At 40.3% G+C, this 27,209-nt stretch overlaps 1 protein-coding gene across 3 annotated transcripts in view; it reads right to left on the reverse strand.

Moving 5' to 3' along the window:
• Positions 1 to 2,304: 2,304 nt before the first annotated feature.
• Positions 2,305 to 27,209, reverse strand: part of FZD3 (frizzled class receptor 3) — a 53,755-nt gene continuing 28,850 nt past the window's right edge. For all 3 annotated transcript variants that reach the window (XM_059832273.1, XM_009808473.2, XM_059832258.1), the window contains 3 exons: positions 5,365 to 5,513; positions 3,213 to 3,446; positions 2,305 to 2,518 (listed from right to left, as the gene is read on the reverse strand). In XM_059832273.1, the coding sequence (XP_059688256.1) occupies positions 2,305 to 2,518; positions 3,213 to 3,446; positions 5,365 to 5,513 (597 nt within the window). The remainder of the gene's footprint in view (positions 2,519 to 3,212; positions 3,447 to 5,364; positions 5,514 to 27,209) is intronic.

Raw genomic sequence — 27,209 nt, forward strand, 5'->3', positions numbered from 1 at the left:
GAAGATGAACATAAACACTTGAGCTTATTTAGTTCGGTTGCAGTGTTTAGGAAAACTCAGCCACCCGGCTCCTTTTGCAGATCCAGATTTCTAAAACTATCATCCCTTTGAAGCAGTGAGTTATTTCGTAGAAGCTGAATTTGAAAATAAAAAAAGGATTCCACCTTTGTGGCTTACAGGGAATTGTAGTTTTGCCAGTTTAAGTCGAAAAATCGAAAGATTTTTCATATCCATCTGCTTTGAAAGAGGCGAGCTGGCGGATCTGGCCAGCTATCCCTGCCGACGTCCCCCGGGGCTGTTTGCTGAGGGAAGGCGAAGCAGAGAGCCCGCTCTGCCCCGGGGCGGGCGGTGCAGCAACCTCCCTCCCTGGATTTACAATAAAGAGAGCGCGGAGCTGTTGCTCAGCTTGCTTATTCCGTGTTGGGTTTGGTTTGTGCTTCTCCATTGGGGCAAAAGCCCGGGGGAAGCAGGAAAGACAATTTACAGTAAATCTATTTCTAAAAGACACGGTGACTCCCAGGGCAGCCTTTGATTTCGAAGAGCGCACGGTTACGTGCTTTGCTGTTGTGTCATCAGCTACAATTAAAATGAGTAACCGGAGCGCAGCTCAGCGTCTGCTGCTCGCGAGAGCCTCCGAGGTGCGCTCCACGGGTTGTTGCCCTATTCCTGCCCTTGAGGTTGTGCCATGTAAGCGTGTACAAAAGCTTTTCAACGCGCCTCAAACAGGTCAAAAAGGGAATTATGTAAGGACAATGAAAAAAAATAAGTATTCATTTCCCAGCAGTGATCTGTAGTAATTACTGAGGTAGGTTTAAATGCGATCAGTGTTTCCTCATGCTGAATGAGTCTTGCAGCAGATGCTTCAGAAGATCTGCTGCGCCATCCAAGACGCGCCTTGACTTCTGCCTGCAGTGTCAACGAAGACTTGCTGGCCCCCAACAGATTATTTACACACAAAAAAGCCCAAACTGAGAATTCTCAACCGTGAATCCGCAGTAGGGAATGAAAAGAAAATAAACCGCAGTAGAGGTCGATCAGTAATGCAAGCTCCCAGCTGGGAAGGAGCCAACAATTTACGGTGGATACCTGTCTCCTCCTCCTGCAGGCAGCAATGCAGCGGGTTTCCGGCTGCTGCATCCCGCTCTTTCCCCACCTGCGGGCAGCTCCTGCCCCGATTCCTCTCACCCATGTCTAAATTCCTGCTCCCCGCTTGCTCAGCGCAAAGAGAACCCTCCCAAAAAACCAGCCGTGACAGCGCAAGGAAGGTGGGCCATCCCTGATCAAACTCCTCCTGTCTGTCTTGGCCTCAGCCTTCCTCACCCAGGCTAGGGGGTGTGTAAACAGGATTTGTTCTGTTCGTAGGAAAAGGCTGCACGTTCCAGTTTGGGCGACAAATCCAGCTTTGCTATTATTATTATTTTTAAATAGATCAGGAACAGGCAATCTCAGCTTTTGTACATCAATCTAAAAAATAAGTGGCTGAATATTATCTAGATAACTGGTTTTAAAATTGATCTCTTCCTACATAAATTGTAAACAAGTAGAAAATTTAAATAGTATTTTGTAAAAAAGCAAGGACAATACAAGTTATACAAAAATCACTCTTCCCTGCCTCTCTCCTCCCCCCCGCCCTCCCACCCCATCCCAACGACTGAGCCCGAACCGCTCCAGTAAGAGCTGGTGATCGTCAGCGGAGTTGCCTTTCCTTCTCTGCCACGCTCATTCCTGTGTCGCGTTTCCAGTGTAATCATTAAAACCGCCTGCCGGTTCTGCGCAGATGTCCTTTATACAGCACTGAGTGTGCGTCCCCCCACCCGCGCGCGATGAAAACAAGCCTCAGTTTTTATCTCACCAGAGAGGTGCGCGGAGGAATTCCTTCAATAGTCAAGAGTTCCCTTATGCCTAATACAAAAAGAATCTCGGCGTGACCCTGCCAGCGAGTTTTCGGGGATAACACCTACCGACATGCAGAGCCATCGGAGGGAGGGGGGAATTTTTTTTGACAAAGAATAAGAAATTCAGCAATGGTGTCTGATGAGTAACAGTTATCGAATAAATAATTACCTACAGATAGGTTCAAATGAGGCAACCAGCTTTTTACTCAATAATTCAAGATTGCTGAACACTCTAGCTCTGACGCAAGTACAAGAACGCTGGCTTCAACACGAAGAAGCCATTCGGCTTCCTGATGCACAAAATCAGCACCCGATGAGAGGCATGATAATACTGAGCACTATCGCATCACTGAGGAAGGGACCGCGAGCCGTACGACCACGTCAACTACTCCTTTCTGACAAAAGCGGCTCAAGCGCTGGTGCCGTCCTCTTCGATAACGCGGTTCATGCTGGTCCCGTGCGTGATGTGTGTCATTGGGTTGCTGCTGAGATCCCTGATGCTGCTGTGACGTGACTGTTCGTTAAGCCGATGAGAACTGCTATGCCTGGAATGATCAGTCAGTCGTGACATGCTGCCGTGAGGTAGTCTTTCTTCTACGCCTCTGTAGCTGCAGGGAGTGTACCTGATTTATAAAAAAAGAGGACAATTATTACTATTGTTACCGCCGCAGTCATGAAAGAATGTAAATAAATCTCGGTGCATGTGCACGCACACGCACACAAACCCTCTGCTTTTGTGAAAAAAAGTCGTTCTCTGTTTAGCTCAGTCATTTAGCTTACACAGCCCCAGGCAAATTGTTTCAACTCCTTATGCAGCTTGGTTCTTACTACAGCGCTATGTATAGTATTGATAATTAGAGGAGTAAAATACTTGATGATAAATTACATTATAAACCTTAACTACACCTCAAGTTGGAGTGGGTAACTTTTATTGTTGTTTACTTCAGCAGGGCTAGGACTATTTACAGAAACAAAATCTATTTATACACAGACAAAAGCAGCCACAAAAATACCAAGCTGACTTTGGGACAGGTCTGTTTTCCCATGCACTTAGATGATGTAACACAGATCACTGCCTTTGCAGGAAAACCAGCACTGAACACGTTCACGCTGTGTAATTCATGAAGACTAGTGTAGACTCTGAAAACACCATGGTAATTTTTTTCCTTTCTGATCCAGATGCTAACAGGGAGAGGAAATGCAATCAGAGAATGTGAATATTAGCAGAGTTTCCAGTTTTAGCAACATGATGGCCAAACGTCCGGCTAGCAGAGGCTTGTCCAATTTTCAACAAGATTTTGAAGAGAAGGAACCTACCGGCCATCACGCGATCGGTGCAGGCTGCCGTGGTAGCTGCTGACTTTGCTGTGGACACTGCCTGCCTTGCTCCTTTGGTCGTCCAGCATTGCCAGCTGGGTAGAGGAGGCGTGAGTCGAGGTGCCCTGGGTAGAAGTGCCTCTTGACTTTCGGATGATGGGAGTGTTGGGATCTCTCAGAAGAGACTGAGCAAAGTCCGGCTCTTGCAGCACCTGACGACTCTCATTTACAACTCTGAACAAGACATGGGATTTGAAGAATTAACATTGATGACTGCAATATGAAAGCGATCGCAGTAACAGCGCTGTAACTATTTTACAAACGGAACAGGCACATATTATAGCTTGGCAAATAAGACCACCTATTTACATTATAATGTCCCTATTTGCCTCATTTTGAAGCACCTCTACATTTGGATATTTTAGCAAAGTTCATATTCTTGAATCCTTCCTACTCCCTGTATCTGATCCTCTAGCCTAGAAATGTGGAATAATGACAGTGTATTTGCTTATGGCCTTAGCCTGCGAATATTGTTACAAGAAAATCCTTGGGATAGAGCTGTGACTCAGCAAGCACCGATTACCCAGGGAACTGTCTCTCAGGGAACACAAGGAGCCGATTCCTTACTCAAATGAGCATTTGAAATCTGGATTCAAACTGGCAGCGGGAGGGAGAACACCAGATGAAGTTCAACATATCTAATAATGCATAAGCAACTAGCCTGCAGCCCTTAGATCAGTGGTTACAGTCCCACAGCTTCTCTGTTTGCCGAAATCCCTTGCTGGGAAGGGCTTGCAGAGGGGCACACACTTGGCCGCTCTACCGTAGCGTGATGAAAGGAGGTGCTATCACGTCCTCGACATTCCTTTTTTCTTTTTTTAATCTCTTTTTTGTGGGGAGGCCTTTTCCTCCCCTCCCATTCTCTGTATTACTCTTTCATGTTCCGTCTCCTCCACCTGGCTAGCTCCTCCTCTTCATTTTCTTGCTCACAGAGGATCATAGGCTACCTGAGGAGGGAGGTTTGCGTCGGCTCTGCCCCTTACAGCTCAGTGAATGGGGCCAGCAAAGGAATCTGGCTCCAGCCAGACGCTGCGGTGCGTGGGAGCTGCTCTGCTGCCTAGCTGCACCAGGAGAGAGGATGGCACTTCCAGGAGCCACCCAGCTCTCCCTCAGATAGCACATCCAAGATAAGACAGTCGTGTAAAACAGCTTCCTCTGCCTTCACTAACTCCATTCCTGTCCTCTACCCACCAAACTAGTATGTCACCTCTATGTAAATCCTATCTAAATGTATGCACATGTATTAAAATCACATTAAGTTGTTAACCCCATCCATATCTTAGCAGGTTATCTTTTGAATGAAGAAAAATTTACTTCAACTCTACAGAAGGTAATTTTACTTTAACCTCAGCAGAAGGCCAGTTGTCCTAAGGATGGACAAGTCAAAGTCATGGAGTAGTCACGTAAAGGCTTGCTGTATTTGTGGATCTATTTTGAAACATCTACTTAAAAGACAGTATTTACGACTATGAAAATAGCTATTCACAGCTATTACAAAATCACATAGACTGTCTCTAAATTTATGCCATACCTTAGTCTAAATTAATTTCAACCTTACAGAAGCCATAAGACATTCTTCTTGTCATTTTATCAAACTGTGCTTTGGCACTAATGCATAAGGGAAGATTAAAAGCAGAGACAATTGCTTTTAACTGCAATCACAGTGAAAAGAACTTACGTTTAATTTCAGTTAAAAGGCCTGGTTCAGTTGACTAGATAAGCACATTTATGAATAAAAACTTGCAATTCCACCTCTCAGTAAAAGGCAGAGAAGTTGTAGCATTCAACTGAAACCTAATTCTTGTTAAAAAATATTTTGAAAACAAATGGGGCAACATAGATTTGATTCTGGAACCAAATAATAATTACAGAAAAATGAGTGACAATTCTTCAGGGGTTTTTTGAGCTGTTGCTTGTCTTGTCCTTCCTTGCTCCATTTTGGATAGCGAGAGAGTTCTAAGAAAACTGCCCCAATCTATTCCTGTCTTCGCCGCCATGAAAAACTAACCACAATACTCTTCCAGGACTACAAGGGAAGAGGAGATGATTTGCCAGTACTCAACTAGTTTATCTACGGGATATCAATACTCACTCTTTTTTCCTGCGTCCATGGAAAAAGCTAGCCCACTCAAAACAGGTCTTTTTGCTTCCAACCCAGAAGACAGAGGGTATCCCAACGACCAAAGCCATGAGATATTTCATGAGAAAGAGAATCAAATCTGGACGACTCATCTGAGTGACCTAGAGAGAAAAAGAGAAAAAAAGATTATACACCCCATCATAGTTCACTACTCTATTTATTAACTCATTTAAAATAACTGACTCTGCCAAAGTAAACATCAACAGGGTTCCTTTGTTTCATGGCTCTAGGGAGCACGACCGAGTGTGTTGTACAGCCCACCGTTCAGCAAAACAAAAGATTCAACTGCTGTGAGGTCTTGGCCTTTATTTGTATTTCTGGTCTTTTGTCTGTGCCCTGAATAATTGTGAAATATTTTCTAGTCTACAAATTGTAAAGACTCGTTTCTTTGATGGAATTAACTTATATAAAACCAGGTGCTACATTTGCTGTTGGGAAGAATCCCAGTGAAATGCTTCATGGGATGTTCAACGCTGATCCTTCACTCCTTATCCTTCAGTGGAGGGTTATACCCGTGGTTTCCCTCCCTCAGGAATTCAAGGCATCGGCAAGGTACAACTGCCTAATTCTTACCGACCCGGCAAAACCCCTACCTCTCCCCATTTCTTCAGGGGGACCAGCTGAATTTGGAAAAGCTCACAAGGTCTATTTTTGCAAACATTTTGAAATACAAAGGGTTTGTTTGGAAAAGATGCAGAGAAGATACAAAGATACTATTTCCAGGAAGGTCTGTAAGGTAGTTCTAAAACAAATAGGCATCCAGGCACTCTCTTGAATCGATAACCCAGCTCAAAAACTGAACCTTCAAGGACAGAGAACTTCAAGTACAAGCCTGAAAGATACCACCGTCTTCTTACAAGAAGGCTGTAGAGGAAAGGAACTAACTTATTCTGGTGTAATTAAGTCCTCTGTAAGCATTTGTGTGACACTGTCACTTACACTGTGACCATGGAAGGTACTCTAGATCTCAAATATCCACTGGCCATTAAAAGACTTGGGGTACAGGCAGAGGTTCCCTGCTTTTCATCCCAGCTGAGGGAGAGCTGGTCAGAAAACCTAAATGAGGGATCAGTCAAAAGACTCAACACAGCCAGCAACCAGGGAAGACAATAAAACTGACCACAGCGAGGCTGAGTCTGAAGGAATGGGTCTGCAAAACACCTTGAACATTTTTATTATAACAGGGGATGAGGACTATGAACAGACATGGCACAATAAAGGAGAAGAGCGGGTAGTCCTGTAGGCAGAGAATGAAAATGAAGGCAGCCAGGGACCGAGAGAATGCGAATGATAAGCAGATGATGTGAAAGGGCAGGAGACGTGATGGCAAGAGCAGAAGGCAGACCAGAAGTGAGGGAAGAAGATCCCGTAGCTGGGGACTCCTTGGTAAGGACTGACAGGCCTTTAACCGGAGCGGATCCAGAGCAGAAGGGTCTTCTGCCAGAGAGGAGCACGGCTAAAAGCAGCAGACGTGAGGCAGAAGAGGAGCTTGACAGGCGAGGGGAAGATGTCAGTGACTGTCTCATATTGTGACACATTGACAGTATAAGGTTCTCACTAGAATGGCTGTAGGGTGTGTAATGCTAAGGTTGGGAAAGACGTTTAAACAGGTGGAAATGTGATTGATCTTCCGTTAAATTCTCCTGATCCCAACAGAAATAAAGTAGGTACATCATAGGATAACAAAGATCCACAGATGGCTCAAGGATTAGTATGGCAGGAAGGTCTGGGGCTGTTTCATTGTGTGGAGATGCTCATGAAATTAGGTCTCTTTCCAGCAAAGAGTACCTACAGCAACAGCTTTCAGACTGATGGTGACGCAGCTGATAAAACCTGTTATGCTTAAGAATGCAATCTGGATATCTACCGGCCTGTTTAAAACAGAATAAAATATCAAACAAGCTGTTTCAAGTCAGGGGAACGTTGCTCTGTAAGGTAAGAGTGAGACTGAAATACTTGGCACAGTTCTGGGAATTGAGTTTGAGTTCATCTTCCTGGAAAGCAGAGGAGTATGGAGAAGGGCTAGTAGGATGAGGGGGAACAGCCAGCCTATCTTGCAAGAAGCTTGTCTAGCCCATAAAGACTCAAAGGCAAGAGAAAAATAATTGCTACAGAATATGAAATATCTAAACACTGAAATGGCAAAAACCCCCACCTAGCAGTATTTAAGCTAAGCAATAGGAAAAAAATACGGCTACATCAGCCACAAAGAAATCCCATCCTTACAAGAGCAAGATTTTGGAATAGCTTTCAAACAGGAATGGTGGGGACGAGCATCTTTTAAGGTTGAGCGTTATCTTTTAAGGTTATCAGTTTATCAAAGATGATGTTGTTGACAGCGACAGTCAGAGCTTCCCTCTGATCCTGTGAGCTTATATTAATGTAGAAACATGTATACAATCTCCTAAAACAACATCAAGAACAACATTTTTTCCCAAACCGAAAATCTGAATTCAGTGTAGTCACTGTGTCAAGATGATTTGCCAGATGCAGGCTCATGCTCCATGACTTTCCAACCACATAATGCTGACGGGCAGCACAGCTTCTATATGGACCAGTGAAAATACAGCAATCATTGTTTTATTACTTTGTATGAGTACACATTTTTTAATAATATCACCACTGTAGATGGAAAATGAGAATTTAAGTGTCTTGCCCAAAATCAGACAGCGCAACTGTGGCAGGCTAGAACATGACAAGAATTCAGGACCATCGATGCTGGTCTTCAGTAACTACATGCCAATCTTTCAATTAAATGCAGAAACATAATGAGCATTATTATAAGATGTTTCTTAAGAGTTCATCTTCTCAAAGTGGGATCAAGGCTCTCCCCATGTCAATTCTTTCCTCAGCGCTGCTTAGCGTGCTTTCCATCAATCTATGCCCCAGGAAAACTACTGATGTTGAAGGTCTTTGACAACACTATGGACCTTCCTACGCTTGCATCCATTTAACCACGCAAAACGAGTCTGAAGGCTTTCTAGGTGATTTTGTAGTCAGCCTGTGAGATTCCACTCAAGAAAAAAAAATATTAACAATTACCCAATAAAAAATTATCCAACAAAATTAAGCTCTCAGAAATTAACCTTATTATCTCATTTCATAATGTGCAAATGTGGCATTAAGTGGAATAAATGGTAAAATTCATCGTTTCTTAATGAAGGTAATATTCAGGTAGATTTTTATATTTGCATATAATGCTGTCTACTGGGCCAAGTCTCCCCTGGCATAACTACCGGCCTGAAGGGAATTTAATTTTGATTCTTTCATTAAGAATAAAGCAACAGTTCTAGTGCTAAAGCTCTCCATTGCTCACTGTACTACAGGACATCTTTATTTTATTGGCTAAGTCATACTGCTTTATGTGAGAGCCAACAGAAATCAGGTGCTGTGATGTGTACTATTGCCCATACTGAATATATTACAAATCCCTATTGCACTAAGTAAATTATATTACTTCCATGAAGATATTATAGTAAATCACTTGATATCAAAAATTCTGGCTCAACATATTCATGCTGGGTGCTATAAATAATTCCAGGCAAAAATTAAAATAAATATATACAACAAAAACTTTCAGGTGAAAGGAAGAACATCCTACTCTTTGGGAAAGCAAGTTATTAAACATCATTACATACATTTCTTGAAAATAAGCCTCTTTGCCCAAAGCAAGCAATTCAAGTAGTGACACATATTAGACTCACTGATCATCAATACTAAAGTGACTGTACCTGTTTTAAACAACATATAGCTGCGGATTATGAGACATTTATAATAATTAACATAGGAAAAATAAAACTTAAAGTTACTATCCCAGGCTTATAAAACTGAAAATGCTGGGTGTTCAAACCCAAAGCCTCCGAGCCCATTCCCCAGAAGCATGGCACTCGTTGAACTCCAAGCCCGAAACGCTGCCATTTTCTTTCATTAGGACAGAGAACAGGTTGCAGTTTTTAAAAGCAGTAAAACTACTCATCTGCACCCTCAAAACTTAAATCCAGGAGATTTTAACTTTTGCTGTGTTGCATGGCTATGTACGAAGAGTGAAAAATACAACTTTGAACAGCCAAGTCTCGCAGACTTTAACGTGATTAGATAGATTCACAATACATGAAATTATAATTTGACCTGGAATATCCTAACTTCACACACCACTTTACTCAAACGCAAAACATTTTCCAAAAGCATCTGCTAACGTGATCTGCTTTGCTACACAACCACAACATTGACAGGTCTAGAAATAAGGGTCCTTATTTATAGTAAATCCCCACTGACAGCGAGTAGAATGTTGAAACAGTTTCAGTAGCACTTGTGCTATTTCAAAACCAATTTTTATATACCCTCAGCTTCCAAAGCTCAGCTTGCCTGTTAATATTTATGCCTCCTGCTGAGAAAATCCAGGTAACTGGGACTACCGAGGCACGTATGGATCGGCTGAAGCATCAATGCTAGCAATTCCAGCACTCCGAAATCACTTGCTCTTCCTTTCTCAATGAATTCACTGTGCAGGACCCAAACTCTTCCAGAAATATCCAACTCCAACACGTGAAACCTCAGCAGTTTTCTGAGGGATTACTTAGACAAAAAGCTGCAGCTGTAATGCTGTCCACACTTCTAAATCAGCATCTTAATTTTTACAGTTTGTCTCAGGTGAATGACTAAAAGAGGAGACACAATGCTTCACTAAATTCCAGACTTCCATAAAACCATACAACTTCTACACGTGTAACCACCTGTGAAGACGACAGTGAAAACTGGACAAGATCCCCAGTTTCTGTTTATCTTCTTGGAGAGAGAAGATGATGCAGGGAACATATAATGCGGTCCTAAATGCTGTAGAAGACCATCCTCCCATGCCTGCAGAGATTCCAATTCTCTCTTCTCCAGCCCATTAGCTCAGCTTTGTTTGATTCTTTGCAGAAAGCCTTTTGCAAATTTGAGGCAAGAGAGAAGTCACCCAAATTTTTGGTATAATGAAATGAAAAAAAAATGGGAAGACTGATTAGCCGACAAATGAGACACTCAGGTCTCTGATGCCGTCCATGCTTATGTCATAAGGTCACTTGATGCACTTTCCATCTGTGTTTTTAAAAATTCAGAATATAAACAAATATGCTTGAACTTAAACAAATGCAAACTTCTTTAAGCACTAATTGGGTCTATACACCTCCTTAACAGTGAGGATATTGGGAAACATCTAAAGAAAAGTATGTATTTATTGTTCTTTCTAACAGAAATATTTCAACTCTGAGTGAAAAAACAGTTGCTAAAGAAAAAAGTACTAAAATTGAAATGTGGTGGAATATACAATCTGGAAATTGATAGATGGCAAGAACATGAAGACAAGTTTTTCTTTTAAAATTGTATTCTTGGAGAAAATCTCCATTAAGTAGTTCTGAATTAAAATGTTGCAGTCCTTTCACGAGAACAACAACAAAATGGGTAAACTTACATCACTGATACTGTTTGCTACAAATATCAAAGTTTATTTGAGAAACATCCCCAAAAGCTAAACTATTGACATAACTGAAAGGAGGAAAAGAAACTGCAATGCAGTTACTAAGAATTTAAAATGTGTTTTCATCTCTTATTTTTCTACAAAACCCTTCACAGCTGCTGACTTATGCTGAGCTCCATATAACTACACATAACAAATACTGTAAGAGCAAGGAGTAAAAATCACTAATGTGAACTCTCTGTGCAGAATTCACTCTTCTTTTATAGAATTACAATGCAAGCAAAGCAATGCTAATAGTTATTATGTTGTAATTTACTCAGGAGATAGACTTAAATATAAAAAGCACACTCTCAGTGGCGTAAGAAAAAAAGAGCCTAAGAAATACAGTCTATTATTGTTTGTGCTTTGATAAGCGCATGGGATGTAGCTTCTGAAGCTACAATTAAAGATGTAAGAGTATTTTAGCAAGGTATGGTGAAGGCATTCTTTGTTACATTCTTGGGTTACAACAGGTTATTGATGTACCGCAATAATTTTCATATAGTAACACGCTACTTCCCTCTACCCTTCATCTAGAGATGTGGGACATCCTCATGCCAATGAGGCTTAAATACTGAAGGAGTTTTAAATATTCAGCTTTCAAAGTAGGGATCCAAAGGGGTACTTGATCACAAAATACCCTCTGCAACTGCAGCACCACCCAGTTCACCTTAGTTGTCTATTTTAGGACATCAATGTTAACTGCAGATTATGCATTACAGTAATTTCCCTTGAAATTAGTTCTGTAAAAGCATTAACTTCAACTTTGAGTTTTGTTCTGCAAGTAATCCAAGTTGTGAAAAGCTAATAAAAGGTCCCACAGCGCAGCTAAAAATAGAGGGCGAACACTTGTTTCAGCTGTAAAATAACAGTTCTCAAATATTATTACTTTTTTGGCACAGACAGAGAAGCATGAATCCCATTAGAAAAGCGATCCCTTTAATACTAGAGGTTGAACTCTACTGCAGATGCAGCCAATGAAGGAAAAAACTCTTAAAACTAATACTACAGTTTAGGCCTGCTACACTCACGTTATCAGCTGAAACAATAAGTGTGAACATCTACTAAGTAATTTAATTCAGTCATTTCTTCAGTTCCCCACTTGCCTCCGTTGCCAGACCCTTCTTTACGTCTGTTAACCGCAGCATTCTCCTCATTACCATGTATCAAAGGCTTTCAAAGCACCTCTTGCATATTGGCAAGCCACTGACTCAAATCTAGAGACACTGCAGATCTCCTCTGGGCCTTAAAAAACTGTGATAATACCTTTCTTTCTAGATAAAAACCTGGTTTATAAGCACGCTGGTCTGCTCTGAACATCAGGAGCTGCCTTTCCATGAGGGCAGACAGTGTCAAGGAAACAGAGGCCAGAAGGCAGCCAGTGGCTATGTCCTTCAAGATGAGAACCTCTCCTAGAGGAAAGATAATACTGGTGGTGATTCTCCATTTTCCTTCATACCCTATCGCTTTCCCAGAGATGCAAGAGGGGCTTGTGCGCTCTAGCAACATGAGAACTTGGCAATTTCGCAAAGCTGGCATGAATCAGTTAGCATCGTTCTTGAGTGACAGCCTGTTCATTGCACATTCAGTTGGACCTGCTGCAAAGGCAGCCACATATGAAGATATGATCGGAAAACCCTGACAAGCTTCACGCAGACACCCGTGTGAACGCTGGATTGCACGGTTCTAAGTCCCTGCACTGAATTTGTCTTCCTGTGCAGCTCTACGCCTTCAGAGGCATTCAGCTAACAAGAAAAAATAGGGAACGAGATGCAGACACAGGGGTTTGGGCTGTGTGCTCTACACTCCGCTCTATTCTGTTCAGACACGTCTCGCAAGCAACACGGGCACCGATGTTTCACCTAGTGAAGACCAACAAACAAGTTCTGTCAGATATAAAGATTGCATATGAGATAGCGAGATTTCTGTAACCCATTTTTTTCCTCCCATCTGCTGGGTTAGTGTAGCAGCTGGGTTGGTACCGATCATCAAACGGAAATGTACTTACCTTAGTGAATACAAAAAGACATTAGTTTGAATGCATTGCTTCCCTACTGAAACACACTGTGGCAGGTGTTCAGAAAGGAGGTTAAAAACATCAATTTCAGCATTCCTCCAGGGAAAAACAATGCTTCTTTGTAGGCACACTGTTAATTTAAGATGCTTATATAACTAATTTCTGAATATTTTCCCCTTCTGCCCCTGAACAATCAATCACGGTTGCTTTTTAGTGACAGAGACCAGTGGCCTCTTCCCACTAAAATGTATGAAATCGCAAATTAATGAGCTTGCTGCATATGTGAAGTGAAAGCACAAACACAACACCTGGCCCCCTCCTTTGGGGCACAGTTCCACAATAACACTGATCATTTGATATTTCCCTAAGGATAAAAAGTGATGAAATTCAAATTAACCCATCCTTTTGTTGAAAATGGGAGAAGTGGGGGAAAGACCGAAGGGAATCTGATACAACAGTCTCACTTTCATAACCATTTCCATCACTGTCATTGCTTTCAGACTTAGAATAATATACTCACACTGCTCGCTTTCTGGTTATATGTAGTAGCATTTGTCACTGTAAAATAAAATCATTTTCCCAGATTATTAAAATCTTGCAACATGCTTGTTTTACTCTTATCCAACAAGCAAATATCTGCCACCATTCCAGCTACGAGGCTGCACAAGCTGAAAAATTGAGAAACTAAAAGCACCCGAAAAAAAGGTAATGGCTAACCTGATTTAGCCCTCGTTTAAGAGCTAATGACAAAGCCAATACATACTACATGAGCTTCAGAATAGCTCAGGTCTGCATGAAACAGTTTCAACAGGATCAGAAGACTTCCCTGCATCCAAAAGAAACAAAAGCAAACTTCTCTGGCTTTAAATACCAAAAGCCACATGGCTCACGAGATATCCAGACTATTCCAAGCAGAATAAATACGATCATTCAGACGGCGGGATTTCTGAAGGCGCAGCTCTGTACTGTCACGTGAGAACATGGATGCTTTTTATTTCTTGCTCTCAGTTGCACTCTCCTCAGCCGCAGGAGCATGAAAGCACTGTGCATTAACTCTGCCTATTGGCTCATATTAAAACAATTAAATTGTTAGAACAATTATGAAAAAGCGTTACTAACTATTCTCCAGACTTAATTAATAACTACTGAGTTGTTATAAACTCAGAGTCAAAATTAAAGCAAAGTGATCAGCCGATGCAAGTCTTGGGCCAGTAAAAGATAGCTTTGAAACCTAACTAGTGCTAAAAATAAATAAAAAAGACACTGGAATAAAAGCTTATAAAATTACCACCTTAGTGGGATACAGGCTATTCTGGAGGAAACTTATTCACCACAGAAGTTAAGTGTTAGCCCAGGCACTGCAGATCCATCTCACCATGCCCAAATCATCTGCCAATAATTTTTTTTCAAGAATTTAATCTGTGTTAAGTGCCTAAAAAATACATCCTTACAAAAACTACCTCTATAGAACATTTAAAATGCAATGAATTACATTTTAGAAGAATTCCTCTTGAGTTTCTCTAGCACGTTATGGGAAAGAAATAAATGGGAAAGAAATCATTCAGTTCATAGAAGAACTGCACTGGTTTTCACCAGAAGTCGTCCCCTGTCTGCATTGTGCCGGGGGAACACACTGGAGTCTAATCATCTGCTGGAAAAATACCTTGAATAAAGAATAACACAGCAGAGAGTGGCCTCTCACAAGGTAATGCTGCAGGGTTTTCCTCATCTATCTCCTTCTGGAAAAGGGATCCCAGAGGATAACTAAAAAGGTCCTGACTCATGACTAGAGCCTAATAACTTGCCTCCAACGCTCTTGCCCTTCAGGCCCTGCAGTTAGTCACGGTGTCAGTAACCAGCAATCATCAAGAAGTTTGATGCTAACTGCTTTTGCGTTCACGGGATGGGAATGCAGAAGACTACAGCTTCAGTGATATCTTACAGGTATCTTGCAACAATCTTGGGACGGGTTGATTCTGCAGCTTCAGGAGACTATTTCTGGGAGAACGCCCTGTTTATCAAGGGAAAGCTGAATCTCAATGAAGCTATCAGGATGTCTGGTAGTTTGTGGCTTTATCTTGAAACGGAAGACAGCATTCAATCACAACAACTAATTTTTTAAGTGGTAGCCATGGTTTGTAATTAGAGAGATTGCCCAAGCACCTGCCTTCTGTTTTACCATTATGAGGAACTGGTATCACGAGTCTCTTAAGCACTAATGCTGGGCATTAAGCATGGGAAAAGCAAGTCTACTTGAGCATACTATGCATGAGAGACTTGGACCTCTCTTTCCTTTTCCTGTGGACATGTACAAGCTGAAGTGGGGTCTCCTCTGCGGACAGAAAAAAGCAAACAAGTCTCCACCCGTCACACAGTTGTTTTCCCCAGCACAGCTTATCTTTCTTCTTGTCACTGGAATAAAACAATCACGTCACAATTCTTGAACATGCTCCTCACTTTGGACCATTTCGGCCCCTCTCACGAATACCCCCTTTTGGATGAGCTGTAGCTGTCTGACATAACAGGTCCAAGGACCCCTAAACTCTTTTTTTCCCTTACAGACCCGTGATTAATGCACGGATTAAAACACCAAAGTATCCCTTCAAGTCAAGGCATGACTCACCCAAAGGTGTCTAACACAAAGGATAAAACAAACCCAATCTACTACGATTTCTCTTACGTCAATCCCAATGCTCACAAAAAAAAAGTCATGCAGTTGTCCTTACCCGTGTTGTGGAACCAGACGGCATTACTGCAGTATTCTGTCTTTGTGCAAACAGGGACTGAGGTTGGCATGGGCTAAAATGGGTCAATAAACTTACAGCTGAAACAAAGTTTTATCAGCAAATGATTCTTTACTGGCACCCACAACACACCACTTGATATACCTACCTTTCACCGAGATTAAGACAAGATTAAAGAGATGCCTACTTGAATTACTGGCAAATCTATCAAATTAGGGATACTGAGGGGTCGCTGCAGTAGGTTGCAATTGGCAGATTTGTCTCATGGCCAGAGCAGTTGGAAGCTCCCTGTTGCCATTCAGAAAAACTAGCATTTTTTTCTTCAGATATTAGCACTTCATTGGGAATTAAACAATAAGTCAGGAAAAAAACCCCACTTATGAATCAGAAAAACAGATTTCTGTCAACCCTGCTGTTAAAAACATACTTGGACTAAAATCTTTGCACCCTTATATCTATTTTGGCAGTAGATATTCTTTCTTGAAATTATTCAGTTCTTACAAGACAAAATTTAGCAAGCTTACTACGACCCAGGCTTGGAATATATCCCCATTAATAAACTCCCACTACTCGAATGAAGACACTAGGCATTAAGAACACAGAACAAAAGAAACATCCTTGGTCAAGTCAAGCCTTCCGCTGCTGCAGCCAGCAATGGCACACAAGCCTATTCAGTTATCCAGCTTTATCCTGAAATCATGAGCTCCTCCTTCAATTCATCATGCAATTCTCTAATTTCCAACTGAAGTTTATTTATGGCCGCGTTAGCATTCTGCCACCACTGCCACTTGACTTTAACAGCTCTTTTTGAATGTCCTTTATGGATTTCTAAAACTGCAGTTGTGTCCCTTCTTACTCTTCTTTGGCTATACACACTCTTACACCATCCTCCCCCAAAGACAATCTCTAACAGAAGCTCATTCCTGGCACCCTTTCACTACTTTTACTTTATTTTTGTTTTCTTCTTACAGTCTTTTTTTGATCCAACACAATGCAGTCAGTCACATAATGCCACACAGAAAAAACTCGTTGCACATGAGATTATATTTGTTCCAAAAATGGTTCAGAATGAGTAATTGCCATGCTGTGAAATTGCTGGAGATGAAGTCATAAGAAACAGATCAGTGTAATTTTGTAAAGATGCAAATAATAGCCAAACCATAGCTTAAAGCAAAAGTACAGAACTTAGGGGAGAAGAAACAAATAGCTATTTTAGCAAACATGGTATTTATAAAATATTTCATATTCTCCGCAGACAGAAATACTATGTTCATTAGTCTGCAGGCCCTCTTTTCAAGTTATAATGTGAACAGAGTAATATTAATGATCATTTACATTATTTAATTTTAAAAAATCAGTTCAACTCAATCTTTGAAAAATAATTTGGTGTCAGGGTTATTACATAAATTGAGAAAATTTTACAATGTAATATTGAACACTGTAATACTGTAAGGGCAATTCAACAGCAGAACAGGTTGCCAGGAGAGGTTGTGGAGTCTCTGTCTATGGAGATATTCAAAATTCGGCTGACTATGACCATGAGCCATCTGCTCTCGGTGACCCCACTGTGAGCAGTGGCTTGACTAGATGACCTCCACAGGTCCCTTCCACCCTCAGCTATTCTCAAATAAATACAAGCAAGATGAAGAGTTATCAAGGCTGTATTTGTACTTAAAAGTCCTCTTTGTTCTCTCTCAAAATAACTGCTTCAGGACTAGAGATGAAAGTTTTTTCACATATTAAAATTGAGCTGTTAAACCTATACAATAACGCATTTTTAGAAAGACAAGTCCCAAACTTCAAACACAAGGAGTAACATAGTCTGGTCAAAGCAGTACAACTCTGAACTGTGAATGTTCTATATCCTGGAAGATGACACAGCTCATCAGTTTTGATATTGCTTACCAGTTTTGATATTGCTTACCAGTTTATGATACTGCTTGTTAGTTTGGTGTTCATTCTTTGACTCTTTCATGGTGAAAATGAGAAATAGGCACCAGTCTTAGTTTTTTTGAGCATAATAGATATTTTAACAAAATTCAGCATCAAAAATTATATATAATGACTTCAGAAACTCTATTAAAAAGAAAAGATACATAAACAAAACACAAGTAAAAATATATCTGTATTACTAGGAATATAAACTGTTAATGGAAAACATGTGAATAAGGGTGGCAGAGCACTGGAACAAGCTGCCCAGAGAGGTTGTGGAGTCTCCTTCTCCGGAGATACTCAAAACTCGCCTGGGTGCATTCCTGTGCAACCTGCTCTAGGTCAACCTGCTCTGGTGCGGGAGGTTGGACTAGATGATCTCCAGAGGTCCCTTCCAATCCCTATCGTTCTGTGATTCTGTGATTCTGTGAACCCAGCTCTTTAGATAACTCAAATATAGTCTTTTTTGTATAAAAAGATTCTTATTTATAAAAAAAAAAAAAGGATATTTTTATGTTCCTCAGTTGAATTTTGAAGCTGCACCTAATTCTTGAGTGGGCTCAGCTCATGTGGAAAGCAAACCTTCATACGTGTTGGGAAGAGGTACCATACTCTTTATCCGCATTTACTTTTCCAGGAAACAGAATAATTCTCTGTTAAGAAAAAAGAACTCATAGAAGGATGATGCTGGGGAGCACTGTTTGTTCCTATGAACAATGTAAAAGAAAAATCAAACTTGAATTTGAAAGAAACTTTTGAAAGAAAAATCAAACTTGAAATGTGCAGGTATTTGTTACATTTTCATGCTATATAGCCCAGCCACGCCTAAGGAAAGCAGATACAGAACATGTCCAAGAGATCTGGACCAGTCTTATACGTGAACTTACTTTATATATCTCATTATATTCCATCATTAGAATAGATCTATTATTTTAAAGTACAGTCTTTACTTAATAATACTGATTTCAGGTCTAGAAACAAATTGTTTTAATGCAGAGAGTAAACATCTTTCTACATTTGCATATTTACAGACTGTACTCTGAATTGCTTTATGTTGCACCATTAAGCAAACCTCTCAAAATGCTCACGGCGGGAGCTGGTTGCCCACGTTATGCCCTGTGGCATTATAGATCACAATTTCCTGAAAAGCCGAAGCTTTCAGAAGAAAATCTGTTGTCAGCAGTATAACTGTCAGAGCTGCTTAGTCCTGAGACCAATGATTTTCACATGTAAGTACCCTTCCAGGACTGAAGTTTTAAAAATTTGTTGAAAATAATGGTACTCTGGAATCACTAGGAATAAATGTACAGAAGTGCAGTATGTCCGAAATTGATTGTACCTTGTGTTTCTGTGCTGACAGGACAAGTCATTCAATAGTCAAGGAAAGCTACAGAGAGCACGACAAAAGCCATGATGCTGAAATTCACTCGGCTGCACAGTATTTGGACTTACAAACATCGAGGTTCAGCATTCAATGAGATTTTGGCAGAGATCTACACTTAACACTCCACTAAAGATCTTCTCTTCACAAGCTGGTCTACAGCTATTTTGACATGACTGTCCAACATCTCAAAGCAACTCTGAAACCCAGTGAAAGAGTCATAATCATTAACGAATGCATTGCTATTCAGAACTTTCAAATGCAAATTATAGGCAATTTCCTTTAATTTATTAAAAGTTAAATCTTTTTTTAGGTGACTGATTTCCTAACACATGTACTGCAACATTCAATTCTGACAGTTAAGAGCGACTGGTGCTTCCAAACCAGAGAAATCAGATGTCCTAACTTAGTTTTTGTTGCCATTTTAATAGCAATTAAAAGAGTCAGTGGAAAAAGAGAGCTTCCTTAATAATCAGAATTAAAGGCTGTTCTAGATATAAAGCATGCTTATTAAAAAGAGAATGGAATGAAACTGAGAACTCAAAAATAGCAAGATCTGCCCTCATTTGGCAAGTCACCCTCAGCAAAATACAGAATAAAAAGAAAAAAAAAAAGAAAAAGATGACCTTGAGGAGTCATACTTGGGTACAAGTACAAATCAACCTGTCTGAAGATAATGGTTGAGAAATCAACATTTCCCTTTGTCTCTAGCTCAGTCAATCCAATTAAAAAAACAGCCAGAAATGAGTCATGTGAACAAAATGATTGCTTTCACTCAATATGTTAATTGACTGGAAACTGCATACATGCCAAGGTGAGATAAGAGAATACATTGCATCCTACGTAGGGTTTATCAAAGTCCTGGATGTGCGAGGAGGAGACAGGGCTGATATTACTAATGCTGAAAAGGAGAATTCTGAGAAATTAACTTGAGTACATTATTTTCCTTGAATATATTCCCTTTCCTAAGCATCTAAACCAGGAAAAATTAACTGAATCACTGCTAGGAAACAGTGCAACACTGTGATTAATGTTGTTGTTCTGAGCTTACATTACTTTTGTCTTTGAAAGAAGCCTAACTTATAATTCAGATTTGCTCAGTCTCTTCTGAGTAAACAGAAATATGGAAAATATGTTTTTATCTCAACCTCTTTTTTTTTTTAGGACAGAATAATTACATTCAACAAGAAGCAATTCCTTAGGGCAGATTTAAGCAAATCCATTACCTCTTCTAAGAGGAATTCTAAACAATAACTAATGAAAAAGAGAGGGGAGGAGAAATCTAGATTTATAGACATCTCTAAATATATTCTCTTTATGCCTGTGCCACACACAAACGGTGCTAAGACATTTCTTAACAAAGCCTCTTTTCTGTATCCAGCTTAGTGCACTCCCCCGCATGTTTCTGAAGACCCACTGTAACACAGATGGTAAAACAGCTGAGACGTTTTGTATTAAAAAAGATAGTGGCAACACCCCTGATTAGTGGAGAATACAGCAAAAACTAGAAAATGCCGTATATTGCAGCCAATAAAAATGGGGAAACTCCATCCCAACTTAATCAGCACCCCAAAAAGGCGGACTCTACATCTCAACGATTACTTCTTGCCACTGTTTTCAGCAAGATGTTTGCAAGCCCCATCTTTTCTTCTCTTTGGTCCGAGTGTGCAATTGTTCTAAAGCACTTGTGCATGAAAATAAAGCCTGTGTCAACAGGGGTTACACTTCATCCATGATGCAGCCATGGGAAAAGACAGTCTGTGACAAGAGCATTTCTTAAGTGCATGCGACTCAACTTTACCATCACAAAACTTAAAATCTCTACAGTAGATTCAAATGTCTATCAAGAATCTGGAGGGGGGGAAAGTACTATAAAAACAGAATACAAATACAATTTATAAAGTAAAGCTTTTTTCTTCGTTTTTCTTCTCTTTTTGGGAGGACGGGGGAGAAATGAAGAGACGTAGCTGCAAAACCTGAGCTGGAACTTACAGCAGCTTGTCTCTGTCTCTTTTGCTTCTGCCCAATTTTATTTCAAAGTAGGCACTATGAGATATAATATTCAGCAGAGTGAAGTAACAGCAAGGCAGATGACTAAACACTCCCATTCTCTTGGCTCTCAGCCTACCATTACTTTACCACCATAGTCGCTTTGCAGTTGGCACCTGTTCATAAGAAAGCTTCCCTGTGTTGAAACAGTTCTGCAAGACGGCTACGCGCTGCCTCTGCTTTCGGTAACGTTCCTGCGGTGTTTGTTCAGGGCGCCAGGCATAAAGGAAAGGAAGGACAAAGCCACGCCAGGCGGGAATGAAACACACTTGAAAATATTACTCCTACCCCTGTTACGTGGGCAACCTTTAAAAAGGATGCAAAACAAACAAAGCGATTTGTAGTTGTTAGTGATCCAAACCAGTCTGAAATGAAGAGACTTTTATCGCAACAGGGTTAATTTTGAGGCATCTAAAATGATCTTGAAAACTTAAGAGTAAAAAAATTTAGCTGTGATTAGATCAAAAAGTACATTTGTGAAAATGGGGAACAAGAAAACTGACAAAATCTTGAGCCAAAATTATCAGCAGGTGACAGATTAATCCTAATATTAAAATCAATTTCTTCAATATTAGTTGTCAAATAATGCATTAAAATAATCTGTAATGTGATATAATTTAAATATTAACAGAAATATATTAGCAAGCCTGTACTTTGTTTTCCTTTGTGCCTGTACTAGATACATGTAACTGCCATTGACAGACGAGAGGTACTATTATCAAAACATTCTTTCCATTTACGCTTTTGGTATCTTAGGTAACCACAATTAATCCTCTCTTTTCTCTCCGACACCAGCAACAAACAGAAATGAGTGGGTGAGAACTCCCGTCTTCAGTAAAAACCCATCTGACATTATCACACAGCAAGACTGGGGCCTCGTCTTGGAGTGAAATAGGTAGAGCGGAGAGGAAAAATAAATGGTTGGATTGACTGTCTATTTTTGCTGCTGATAGAAATGAGGTTTGGTATTACACAAATCTTACAGCATCACTCCTAATAGTTAAGTCCTTAAAAATACCAAAGTAGTTTTAATTTTTTTAAAGTGAAGATCAGAAGGAAAATAGAAAACATTTAAAGAGATAAGCACAGTAACTGCTTCAAGAATTCAGTTGGTTAAAATGACACTTGCAAAAATAGTTGTGCTTATTGTTCTTGCAGAAAAAGTCTTCTCCGTCAGTAGTTGAAGCATGCTTATACGATGCTTAGCAAAGCAAAATTATCTGTCCATGGGATTCCCAAATGCAAGCCCATGTCCTTCCAGGTCCTGCAGTCTTAGGGGCTCATTTATGTTCTTTCTTCAAAAATGAGCAAAAAGCATGTTGCCAAGATCTCTTTCTGGAATGACTGCTATTCAAGCCAAGACTGGTCAGGATCTAGAAAGTGTGTTTAAAAGGTGTTGAGGCATATTCTGATTTTTGAAGGGGACAGATTGCAAAAAAACCCCAACCTCTCCTACCCCTTCCCCCAAAAAACTGCCTCAGAAGTTTGCAGAAAAAATCCTAAAATAAATATATCCAATAAGAGCAAATGTGACCTCTTCAAACAGATAATAAATTAAGTCAGGATACAATTCATCTGAATGTTCAATGAATCACTATAAAAATGCCCATTTCTCTGCTTCAGTTAGAAAAGGAGGTTAGGGTGCCTGGCTCAGATGGAGACATCCGAAGCTAGATAAATGAACGCTGCTCTCAGTAGCTGTTCTTGATTTTCACATTGCTTTCATTCTAATATATGGCCATTATTTTATCTCTGAAATTCCACTGGTCTATAGGAGATCAAGCCCCAAAGCTAAAGAAATAGATGATGTAGGGAAGTAGACACTGCACAGGCCCAGTACCATTCGTTGGTTAAGTCGGTTGTCAACAGACTCCATAGCTGGATCTATACATTTCAATGCCTTCCATGTCTAAATGTACTCATCACTATTTTTACTTCTGGTTCTGGGCTTAGGAATCTATCTGGAGTACCTTACAATAATGACTGAGAAAGACTGGATGGATATTCAGCATCCAGCACAAAACCAAGTTCCTAATGAAAAATAAAAGAGAGTTTCCAACACAAAATCAGAGTTCGCGATTTGTTCTAAACTTACCCTGCTATCAGGTCCTCCCCATCGACAGTAAATCAAATGTGCTATCCACATCTGCTTCCATTCCTCTAAACAATATTGAAAAGATAAGCAAGGAGCACCACCTTCACTCTTAGCAAGTTAGTACTAAGGTCTTTTAATCCAGTGAAGCCACATGAGTGGGGAAATGATGAATATCAGATCACAAGCACAGATAATTCATACTGCTCAGTTTCATTTCTCAAGGACTCCCACTAGGGTAGCAAATGTCTTTGAAATAGTTTATTTTTCTTTTTTTTTCCTCTTTAATTTCTAAATTAGCTGTCTTTCCCATCAGCACAGTGCCTAGCCTAGCCCTGAGGCATTCGTGAAAACTGTGGCGAGTCTATTTACATTTGGATTTAAGAGAAACGCATCTTAACTCAGGACCATCTTTACTTTGCAGGAAATCTGATCTTGTGATTCAGCCCAATAAACCTTTTCAGGCCTAAACTACCTTACACAGTTCAACTATGGGACTAATAAAAGAGGTAAAACCATACTTTGCCATCCCAAGAAAGCAGATACATTTCCTTATCTCGGGAAGATGACAATTGCCACTTTCTTCTGTCTCTGAATGTTTCTGGCCTTTCCATTTCTCTGGGCTAGAAAAGCTGTACTGACCATTTGAACTCCTACTTTTCATAAGAGAAAAATACGTTACAAGCAGCTTTGGAGACAGACTTTGCTGAGTACTTATTTCACTTTGTAGTCAAATTCATCCCAGTTTTGAGACATATTTTCATAGATTGGGGCAGGTCACTGTGTCCCAGTTTGATTGCCTTTGTAATTTCTAAGAGGAACAAAACTCTGACACTCTCCTTGTAAAGAACAAAACACTGTGGTGCCTGGAGGACAAGAATATGTAACAGCAGCTAAACACACTTCAAACTTTTTTTTTCCCCTTTTACCTTACTTTTTATCTTACATCAGATGTATCTGAGGTTAGATGTCTGATAGGAAGGAACTTACAGCTTTTATGGCAATAGGAATTCAAAACCCGACTGGACACGGTCCTGGGCTGACCCTGCTTGAGCAGGGGTGTTGGACTAGATGATTTCCAGAAGTCACTTCAACCTGAGCAATTCTGTGCTTCTGTAAAGTGACCGGCCAAAATTTATCCCAGTCCACCACTTCATCTGAATTAGTTCCCGCAGCATGACATGCTCCATCAACAAACAAGGCAGAAATTGCAAAGTAAGAGAGGAAAGAGACAAACTTTGAAAGCTAACCATTGGGTCAGGACTGCAGACTAAAAAGCCAAGCCAGTACCAAGAACTCGTCAAGAATGGTAAAATTATTAGAGATGATGATGATGATGATAGCCACACTGAACAGCAGTAGGAGCATGCAGAATCTTATTTCCCTAAATGTCCCACCTTGAGCCCAATGTTACAAAAATCCAACTCTCTGTTCCAAGGCTCTGCCCTCTGAACGACGATATGAGACTGTTAGAACCACCACTGTTACAAACAGAAGCAGAAGGAGGAGCAGAAAAGGAGGTATTTTCAACTGTAGCAAAAGAGCTGACTAGATGTGATTATTTTATGGTTGGATTGTGTCATGCTTCCCTGCTTTTCTTCCCTTAATTTCTACATTTTACCTTGATGTAAAATTGCGCTATACTCTCACAAAAAAGATTATATGATACATGTTCTTCAGGTCAGACTTTTAATGCACACAGCCCAGCTAAAATGCTACATTTCTGAGGGGCGCACCAGGTTCCATAGCTAGTGAAAATTAATTTCATTTTCTGCTGCATGAACTCCTCTTGCACAAAAACATTAATCTATTTTTTGAGGCCAAGCATGCATTGCCTTTTTAAGGCAATGAGTGAAAAGTGTGATACCAACGTAAAATTCAGCTCCTCATTTGAATATTACTGTGTCGAAAGTAGATTACAAAGGCACTGTTCCCCCCTTCAGAAAAAGAAAAAAGTCCTGACCTCAGTGAAAATGGAGGGGGAAGGGTTAAGACATTTTAGGTTGCTGTGAGCAGGTATTTCCCAGAGAAGTAATACTGCCTGGAAACAGATTACATCACTGCAATTACTGGGAATAGTCCTAGCATCAGAAACCATTAAAGTAATTATTTGTGGTAACACCTTAGTCAATTTGCCTTTATTCACGTTGAAAGAAGGATGCTCTAGTACAGAAACCTTGATATTTTTAACTAAATTAAGAGATTTATCCAGGTTGATACAAAAGGCAGCTCCCCGAGTTGCCTGTTCAAGTTGACATCCACAAAAGCAATGCATTTCCCCTATAGTGGGGAAAGTGCAGCTAAATTTCTTGATCCTATTAGATACATTGCATATACTGTAAAGAAACCTTGCCTCTCCATGTAGTAGTTGTTTTTTCCTTACTAAAGGAGATTCAAGGAAACAATATTCACTCCATTCAACTTCTGACAGCTCATCTCAGAGCTCACCTGAGCCCTCACAGCCATGGTACGAGAGAGGCGACTGCTGCCTGTTTTACCTGCTGTTGCTGCCCAGGCAACAGATTAAAGCCACTGCCTGAACTGCAGCAGCCCCATGATGCTACAGAAAACAGAGGACCAGGACGTGCTCATGGGGAGAGAGCGGCTGCCAGCTTTTACAAACCCTTCCCCTCCTTCCTAGTCTCTCCCAGAAATGTGGGGTGCAGAGGACACCGAGGGCAAGGCAAGGTAACATGAGCTCTTTTTGCCCTGCGCTTACTCCTCAAAGAGAGGGAATATTGGGATATTGATTTCCTGTCTTTGTGGCAAAAAAGTTTTTATTTCACAAGGAAAGCAACAGATGCCTCCCAGGTCTGACAAATAACCATAATGATATGTAGCCAGGTCAACCCAGGAAACATCCAGGTAGCCTGAAATCAAGATCAAAGCATAAAGGTATCTTGTTGCTTCCTCCATTTTGAGAGTATTTAGCCCTTTAGGTAGTCAAAGAAACATGATGTCTATTTGTCCTTTGAACACCAGCTGCTGAGGCCCTCTTCGGTTTAGCAGCAGCCAGAAGAATCTGCAGCAAATTATTAACCCCGCGGTATCTCCTGCATGAAGCAGTCACACAGGAGGGAGGCAGGGAGGCATGCCTATAGCAGCTGCATACTCAAACTCCCCCATTAGCAATTTTCCAGAATGAGTTACTGTGGCATCATCCTCTGATGGGGAAGATGATGTAATGGTTGAACACACTAATGAATTTTTAACCTCAGATTTGCCGGTATTGGAAAAACTGTGCCTATGCAAGCAGCAAATTCCAACTACCAAAACCCTGTGTAAGGTTTGCACATAAAACTTATGTCCACTGTAGAATCAACTACAGCTCTCAATTTAGGACAGTCTAATCTCAGAAACTGATATTCAAGTACGTGAAGTTAGGTAAAATAACATCAAGGCTTAGAAAAAATATGGTCTTATCTTGCAAGTGAGTGATACTCTCCACAAAGCTTTAAATTTTCTCCTAATTTAATAATATATTTTACTGGCATGATCTAAGGATAAAATTATTTTTCACCACAGCTTTGGAAATCTGTTTCAACTATAAGTCTGGATATTTTAATTAGGGAAGCATGTTTAGTTTAAGAAAAAAAATTGGATGGGTTAGAAGAAAAACCCTTCTAATACTCCCTAGGGTCTACGGGTCCTTCAACCCAATTTGATGTGAATGAAACCATTATTGTTCTTTTGACTCCCGCTGAGCCATTATGTTAACGGTTTTCTAGAGATCTGAGTAGCATTTTACTACATGTTTTCGTTATTCCACTAGCCAGGATTTTAGCCCTTAGACATCAGAAGTTTCAAGGTTTAGAATAGTTTTTTTCAACGTTCTGAGAAAGCAATATCCTTTTAATTTTATAGATTCTTACACAAATTTTAGATTGGCATATGGTGGGTATTTGAAATCAACTGAAACTGCATGTCCCTCTTTTTCTCTCTTTTTAAGCAGCAGTCAGTTTAACATATTAAAACCAGTGAAGACTCAATCAAGCAAATTAAACTGAATACACCCACTGACAGATATTTCCTGCCATAAAAATGCTTACACACTGGATGGGAGGGAAGAGTCACACCCTAATAAA

This window comes from Gavia stellata, chromosome 2, assembly GCF_030936135.1.
Source record: "Gavia stellata isolate bGavSte3 chromosome 2, bGavSte3.hap2, whole genome shotgun sequence".
In the NCBI taxonomy this organism is placed as follows: domain Eukaryota; kingdom Metazoa; phylum Chordata; class Aves; order Gaviiformes; family Gaviidae; genus Gavia; species Gavia stellata.